Below are 8,102 nucleotides of genomic sequence, written 5' to 3'. Positions count from 1 at the left end.
TGTCCTTACTCTCTTAATAAAATAGATAATTAAATTAAAAATTATGCGGGTACTGATGTTTCAATTTCTGAATACGCATTTTAAAATTTCTATTCTGCCCTTTTTTAAAACGGGAAAAAACACAAATTTTCTATGAGTCTTAAGACCAACATCTGTATGTCTTATTTATATAAAAAAATCTCGGATTCAATTCAAAAAAAATTTGTCTTGTAATTTCAAATGACATCTTAAAGTTGTCTTTGTGCTAATTGAGTAGTAAAATATCACTTTTCAATTTCAAATTTTTTTAAACGCGCATTATTTTAAAATTTTATTTTATTAATTATTTACTTTATTTATTAATAATTTTAAATTTGTCTGAAGTCTGCTACATTCACACTCATAATAAAATGATATTTAAAAAGTTACAGGTGGCAGCACTTGGCAAATATTTATGCAGGGCCACCTTTTGCTAAACAGTTAAACTAAATATACAAAAGAAACGGTCAATACGCCGGGTTCTAGTTCAGCTGATTATTTGATTGTCTTGAAATAAAATTCTCCAACGACCTAGCGTTCATGTCACTTTTACTTGAGTGTAAAATGGCAGTTGTCTAGTGTCTCAGTTCCCGTTCGTTTATACATGTATCAATATACATATATATGTAAAAAAAAATAAATAGCCGCTGGTTAAAAAGTATATTTACAATATATACAGACATTATTTAATAATTATTTATTATTTTGTTAAATTACTACCATACTGTAGTAATTAAGCGATGTTTTATTTACATTAATATTTATTTTATAAATACATGGGTAAATATCAATATACGGCTATTTAAATTTATTTTATTACAAAATTAAATAATTTTTTAATTGTTTATAAATATGTCATTTAATTAATAACTAAAACCATAAGTTAGTGCACAATTTTTTATAAATTTCATAATTTTAAGTCAATAATTTAAATACAGACGTAATATTTTTATTTTTTTTATCGATTTCGTATTTGAAAAAAAAAGTTGACGTTCTGTTGAATTTAATTTTTGTTTTTACTGAATAAAAAAATTAATTTTATTAAAACTTTTTTTTGTTTATTTATATTCTTAGGAGTGATGGACTGTCTTAGTGTTGTATTTAATTAAAATTCAATAATGGCACCTCGTCGCGCAGAAGAGTGTCCTTTGAAACGAGTTGCTGCTCCAGGATGTCGTTTACCAGCACGATTACCTCCCGGTGAAATTTTGACTGATATTACACAAAAAAAATGGAAATTAGGCCCACGATTAGGCTGTGGTGGTTTCGGTGATATTTATCTCGGTAATTTTTTATTTATTTATCATCATTGATTTTATTTTTAATCAGTATTTTATAATGAATTACCAGAGCATTTATTTAAATAAATATTTTTACAGCATCGGATGATGTTAATAAGACTGTTGGACAAGATGCCAAATATGTCATTAAAATTGAACCTCATCACAATGGCCCCCTTTTTGTAGAAATGAATTTTTATATTAGAGTCGCTCGTCAATATATGAGTAAGTTATTTTTTTTTTTTTTTTAAACTATTATCTAGTTATTTTATAAAATATATTCAAACTTAATACTCTTATCTACAACTTTCTCGAGGACATACATCAATTTAAATTCAATATTTACATTTGTAAAATACTTAGCAAATAATTAAACAAAATTCTCATTAACTTTAGCGCGTTTTTCAATTTTCTAATCATCAATGTCATAAATTTAATATTTTATTTAATTGTTTTTACGCTTAAAAATTAATGACAATAAAGTAAGCAGACATTTAACAAAAAAATAAATATTTTGAAAAATTGCACGTATAGTTTTTTTAATTTTCTACATGTGCATTTTTTGAGAAATATCTTTTTAAAATTATTTATCTGTTAAAAAAATTTATTTAAATTTCGAATGTCTGCTAACTTTACTGTCATTAAAAATTATAATACTGAAGTTAGTCGACATCTAATGATTTTTTAATATTCTTTTAGATGATAAATTATAAAAAAAAAAAATTTGAAAAACCTGCACCTGTAGTTTTTAAAATTTTCTACATGTGCATATTTTTAGTTTTTATTTTTTTGTAATTGATTTGTTGAAAAAAAAAATCCAAAAATTTTTAACTGTCTGCTAACCTCAGGATCATTAAAAATTTGGGGTGTGAAAGCAGATAAAATGTGGAGTAAATGTGGAGCAGATGACTGGTTATTTATTTAGTCCCCTCGTAAAATTTACTCCAAGAGGGAGTTTATTTTAAAATTAAAATTCTGAGTCTAAGTGAATGCGGATTTAAATAAAATCCAGATCTCTCTGATAAAAACTCCGTATGCGGATTTTTTTCTAAAACTCCGAGCGAAGGAGTGAATTAGAATTTAAATAAAATCTGTAATAACTTCGAATCCACCCACAATTTTTTACAGTGTCAGTACTAATTAATGAATGAATTTTTTATTTTAGTTGACGACTACTGTCAATCACAAAAAATAAGTCGAATAGGAATACCAGCATACGAAGGATCAGGATCTCATGTGTGGAAGGGCGAGCGATTTAGGTTTCTTGTAATGCCACGTTATGGAATTGATATAGGAAAATTATTTTTATCTAATGGACGTAAATTACCCACAAAACTTGTCAACAATCTTGCCATCCAGATGGTAATTATTTATCATTAATTAAAAACTTAAATATTAACTTATAATTAACTATTTATTTTTTTGTTGTATGACAGCTAGACGCACTGGAGTATATCCACAGTCACGGTTATGCTCATGCAGACGTCAAGGGATCAAATATCGTGTTAGAATTGAACGGGCAAAATATATCGGGTAATCCTAGAGCGTACTTAGTTGATTTCGGTTTAGCTTATCGATTTAAAACAGCAGCAGGCATTCACAAGCCCTTTGTTCACGACGAAAGACGTGCACATGAAGGGACTCTTGAATTTACATCTCGTGATGCTCATCATGGTAGTAAGTATTTTTTTTTAAATCAATTTTTTTACATATTTGCCACGAGTCAAAAAACACTACCAGGGTCTCCCTATAATACATAACAAATAAGAATATAATTAAAAGAAAGTTAACTTGACATCAATGTGACTGTTTCTTAAATATATCATTTATAATTTGATATCAATGTTAGTTATTATTGGGATTAAATGTTATATGTATTGTATTATTCAGCACATTCAAGGAGAGGAGATATGGAGACTTTAGGGTACAATATATTGCAATGGTTGTGCGGTAAATTACCTTGGGAAAAAGAAGAAGGTGGTATGAGAGCATCCTGTAATCCAGAAGAAGTTCATGCACAAAAAGAAACACTTTTATCAGATATTCCACTTTTTATGCAAAAATGTTTTCCTGAGCATAAGAAACCACCAGGTAAATATATGTGTTTTAATTTTATTGTTAAGCCTGCGTATGTATACTGAGTCTTTGGAGGGACAGTTAATTTTTTAAAAAATTAAGTTTTTTCGATTGTTCTTCAGTTTTTTTTAACAATTTTAAGCTTTTGACTTTGGCAACTTCTGGTCCATGTGTTAGACACTTCAAGAAGTCCTCCAGAATTTTTGGAAGCTTAGAAACCTTGAAAACTGGACTGTTTCTTGAAAAACTCAGTGCACTTAGCGTGTCATGTACCTGAGGTTGAAACGTTTTTCGCAGAACGGAAATAAAAAGTGAAAAATATGTGATCCTGAAGTTAACAGACGATTAACAATTTTCGGATTTTTATTCAACGAATCAATCAAAAAGTTTGCTCATGTAGAAAAATAAAAAAAACTGTAGGAGCAATTTTTTTTTTATAATTTATTGTTTTGAAAAAAATCCAAAAATTATTCTAGATTTCTGAAATGTTTCACATAAGTGCAAGTATATCAACCTAAAACTGCAACCACCCTAACTACCCCTTAAGTCACCCTTAAGAAGTCAAATTACATAAATTTTTTATTTTCTTCGCGCGAAAAACGTTCTGATCTCCAAGTACATGCCGCGTCTTGAAAAATATAGTGTACACACGTAGGTTTAATATAATGAATATAAAATCCTTGTAAATAATATGTATTATTTTATATTTAAAATAAAATACATGTTACAGCTGCGATAATGGCATATATGAAGTACATTGCATCATTGGACTTCGAGGCAAAACCAAATTATTCATATTTACGTGGTTTATTTAATCGTGGTGGTAAAATAGAACGCACATTACAGTCGTCAGTACGCCGTAAAAGAGTTTCTGATGAAAATAATTCATGTGAAAGGCCCATAAAAATGCCATACTTGAGAGAACGAAGACCTTGCAAGCCGGTTAATGGCGAAGGAAGAATAACAAGAAATACTCAGGTCACTGTTGATGTTGAAGAATTTTGTTGGGAAGAAGTCTTAGCTCGTCATCCTGATAAACTTGCTAAAGTTATTGTTCAGCCAACTATTTCACCTTTGACACCACCACCATCGCCACCACCTCAATTATTACCGTCACCACCGTCTTTACCAACTTACGCTATGCTCCATGTCCTCCAACGTATTAAAGACCGACAATCTGGAGTATTGAAACAAAAACCTAAATCTTATGAGTAAGTCGATGTCAAATTTTTTTTTTAAAGCTGCTCTATAAAATTTTTGTTTAAATTTACGGCCTTCAAAGAAATTTTTTATTTTTATTATTTACAAAGCTTAAATTTTTCGCGCTCACGATACCGTAAAATGTTAAGATGAGTTTCATATTATAGACTAGACACTTCCCATGAGTAGAGTATCAAGTTGCATCTCAATGTCAAGGATATTTTTATAAAAAATATGTTTACCTACTACTTTATATGAGTTACTTAAGATAAATATGAGCTGTATAAATTTTATTATTTTATATTAAATTGTAATTAAAATTTTTTACTACTATTTTTAAAAATTAATAACAGTTTCGAATTCAAAAATTTTTTAATTATTCATCAATTTTATTATTATCTGAAAGTTTTTGAATTATTTGTAACTTTTCAAATTACTTGATTCGAATCGATAAAATTCTGATCAGCTTTCAAATATTAAATTTTTATTTAATGGAGAGCTTCGTTTTTAAAGTAACCAAAAATATTCGTGTCTAAGCTCTATTTATCTCTGGCAAAAATTTGAATTATTAGAAAATATATTAAAATTTTAAGTCGTTCAAAAAAATTTTGAATTACTCGCAAATTTACGAATAATTCAAAAAATTACAAATAATTTAAAAATTTATAATTAATTCGGAGTTTCGAATTATTTGAAAAATTATACGAATAATTAGAAAATTTACGAGTAATTGAAAAAATTTAAATCATTCAAAAGTTTGCGCACCCCTAAAAATGATCTTATTAATTTATTGTTTGCAGCCATGAATTAAAAGTTAAGTGGATGACACCAGCGATGGAAGAAGTCGCCAAGTTAAAAAGAAATAAACAATCCAATAATGCTAAATTCACGACAATGTCTCCGCGTTTGACTCGCTCGCGTGTGGCACAGCAGAAACGTAAGTGATTAAAATATTATTAATCATCTTCATGTTACAACTAATGAGGCAAATAATATATTGGAATCTACTTAAATTATCGTTAATGTAAACTTAAGAAATCATCAGAAAAAATAATAAAATAAAAAAACAATGATCGCAATACTCAAAAAAAATAAATTTAAATAAAACGTAGACATCGATCGGTTTGATTATGAAATTCGTTTTAATAATTGAGTTTTGTAAATTTAATTTATAATTAAGTTTTCAAATAAAATTTATTTTTTAGTATTGCTAGTATTACTGTATAGTTAAATTACTTAATTAATTAATTAAACGATAAATTAATTAATTTGTTAAGTGAAAAATAATTATAAAAGGTTGTCGTTCTGTAAAAGTTTAAAAAAAAAATGCTTCTCTCAAAAGTCACGCCTGGGACAAACGTCCCGCCAATTTTTATAAGACTGTATTATCTCCATTTGTTTATTATAATTACTAATGTTAATTTTATTATAATTGTAATTAATACTTATTAATTAATTCATTAAATCTTGTATATATTAAAAAGAACAAAAGAAAATTATTATAAATTTGCCAAATGTAAACGAAATGGGAAATAATATTGAACAAAATAATCTGATAATTAAATTCTTCCATGTGAAAGTAAACTACACTAATCGTGAAATATTTAATTTAATTATTAATTAACATCTTTTTTTTTTGTAATCGTTTAAAATAATTGTGATTTATATTTAATTAAGAAAAAAAAATATTTCATTTCGTTTAATTATTCTTTTCTAATTTTTTATAAAAAATTATTTTTTTATTGTTTAGTGTAATAGAAAAAAAACAGATAAATTATTGTGGTAATTTTTTAATTATAGTTATTTAATAATTGTATCTTTCATTCCTTAATAGGCTATAAATTTTCTTTGATTTAAAATTAATCGTATAAAATAATTATCAATTATTATTATTATTAATTAGTTAATTTAAGTGTATGTCTATCAATTGTCTTTTGTAAGTCGTAATAACATAATTGCGTAATTTAATGTTATGACAATTATAAAATTTATATTAAATTAGTGAACAAAATATAGTAACGCTCTAAAAAAAATATAAAAAACTTCTGTACCACATTAATAATTAATTATATATCAAAGATAAAATTGTGGAGATTTAATTAATGTCGGTACAGAGCTTTAAAGTCATTAAAATGCTTACGCTTCATATACTACTACAAATATAAACATTTAACAGAATATTTAAATCTTAAATCATTCACTTTTAACTGACCATTTGTCTAATTAATATTTATATATAAATATACATATATATGAAAAAAAAATCAATCAAAATTTATATAACATCAGTTATTAATTATCTGTTGTCAGTAATTGTCATAAAATTTATATTTATCATCTTGGTCAGTAAAAATTTTCAAATTTATTTCCATTATTTATTTATTTTTTAATGATAATTATTTCCATTAATGTAAATATTAATAAAATACTTTAAAAAAAAAAATATATATATATATGTATCTATATATATATACATCATACATTTGTTTTTTTAATACATTCGATTTATTTTTCCCGGCCTAATTTTACATCATACCCAACCGTAGGTACTATTCTATAAATAAGTCCCTCAACTCGACAAATATCCAGACGAAACATTTGCCAGCGGAAATATGATGTTAATGTATATATATTTAATAATGTTTAAAAAATAAAAAGGTTTAAAAACTAGGTATAGTAAAATTTAAAATAAAAAAAGTATTATTTGTTTGACAGCAGTCACAAGAAACAGCTGAATTATCGTGTTTCCAAAGAACTTTAAAAGTTAAACTAATCCTATGATTCTCTAAGAACTTTTTTATTTTAAAACCACGAGTGCTAGACAACTCTGGACTATGAAAAGTTCATTGGGATGCATGCATGTGATTGTGATGTACACACAAGACTTTGACCGCGTTGCGGTTGTAAAACCGTAAAGTCAACAGTCAAGTTGCGCTTTCATTTTTTTTTATTAATTTATTAATACATAGAAAAAAGTCAGAGTCAGTCTTAAAATCTTTATTTTATCTTTACTCGGAATAAAATTTTGTAATTTTTATTAGATTTATTACACAAAAAAAGATTTGGCGCAAAAAATTTTTGCTTGCCCTAAGAAATTTTTTTTATTATGAATTTAAAGCGAAAATTTTCTTAAGGCGAGCAGATAATAAAAAGTTTACGGATTTTTTGATCAACAAATTAATTACAAAAAAATAAAATTCGCGCAATTTTTTAAATTTATTGTTTTTAAAAAAATTCAAAAATTATTAAAGGTCGGTTAACTTCAGTATCATAATTTTTTATGAATGTGAATGTAGCTGACAATTGTCAACTTTTTAAATTTTATAATAAATGAATAAAATGTAAGTAAGTAGAGTGAAAATTCAAAAATGCATATTTAGATAAATGCAAAATCTATACGCGCATTTTATTTAATTTCATTATAAACTGTCTAATGTTTGCTACATTCACACTCATAATTTTTTCTAGCCCTAAAAAAATTTATGATACTGAAGTTAGCCGACGTCTAATAGTTTTTTTCATATCGAT

At 26.0% G+C, this 8,102-nt stretch overlaps 1 protein-coding gene across 2 annotated transcripts; it reads left to right on the top strand.

The window, feature by feature from the left end:
• The first annotated feature begins 533 nt into the window (after positions 1 to 533).
• On the top strand, positions 534 to 6,205 carry LOC130666710 (serine/threonine-protein kinase VRK1-like). Of its 2 annotated transcripts, XM_057467936.1 has the most exons (8): positions 534 to 798; positions 1,093 to 1,302; positions 1,398 to 1,523; positions 2,464 to 2,660; positions 2,735 to 2,975; positions 3,189 to 3,389; positions 4,105 to 4,585; positions 5,375 to 6,204. In XM_057467936.1, the coding sequence occupies exons 2-8, from the start codon at positions 1,137 to 1,139 to the stop codon at positions 5,517 to 5,519; spliced, it is 1,557 nt and encodes a 518-aa protein (XP_057323919.1). In that variant the 5' UTR covers positions 534 to 798; positions 1,093 to 1,136; the 3' UTR covers positions 5,520 to 6,204. The 2 variants fall into 2 exon arrangements, with proteins under 2 accessions (XP_057323919.1, XP_057323920.1); XM_057467937.1 differs by lacking the exon at positions 534 to 798 and having other exon boundaries at positions 5,375 to 6,205.
• Positions 6,206 to 8,102: the final 1,897 nt, after the last annotated feature.

The sequence above is a fragment of the Microplitis mediator genome, chromosome 4 (assembly GCF_029852145.1).
Source record: "Microplitis mediator isolate UGA2020A chromosome 4, iyMicMedi2.1, whole genome shotgun sequence".
NCBI lineage: Eukaryota > Metazoa > Arthropoda > Insecta > Hymenoptera > Braconidae > Microplitis > Microplitis mediator.
The sequence above is the reverse complement of the archived record's forward strand: the minus strand, read 5'-3'. Positions and strand labels throughout refer to the sequence as shown.

Coding starts and splice junctions, on each gene's coding strand:
- LOC130666710 (XM_057467937.1), top strand. CDS start 1,137: ATGGCACCTCGTCGCGCAGAAGAGTGTCCTTTGAAACGAGTTGCTGCT. Junction 1,303..1,397: donor TTTCGGTGATATTTATCTCG/GTAATTTTTTAT, acceptor ATATTTTTACAG/CATCGGATGATGTTAATAAG. Junction 1,524..2,463: donor AGTCGCTCGTCAATATATGA/GTAAGTTATTTT, acceptor TTTTTATTTTAG/TTGACGACTACTGTCAATCA.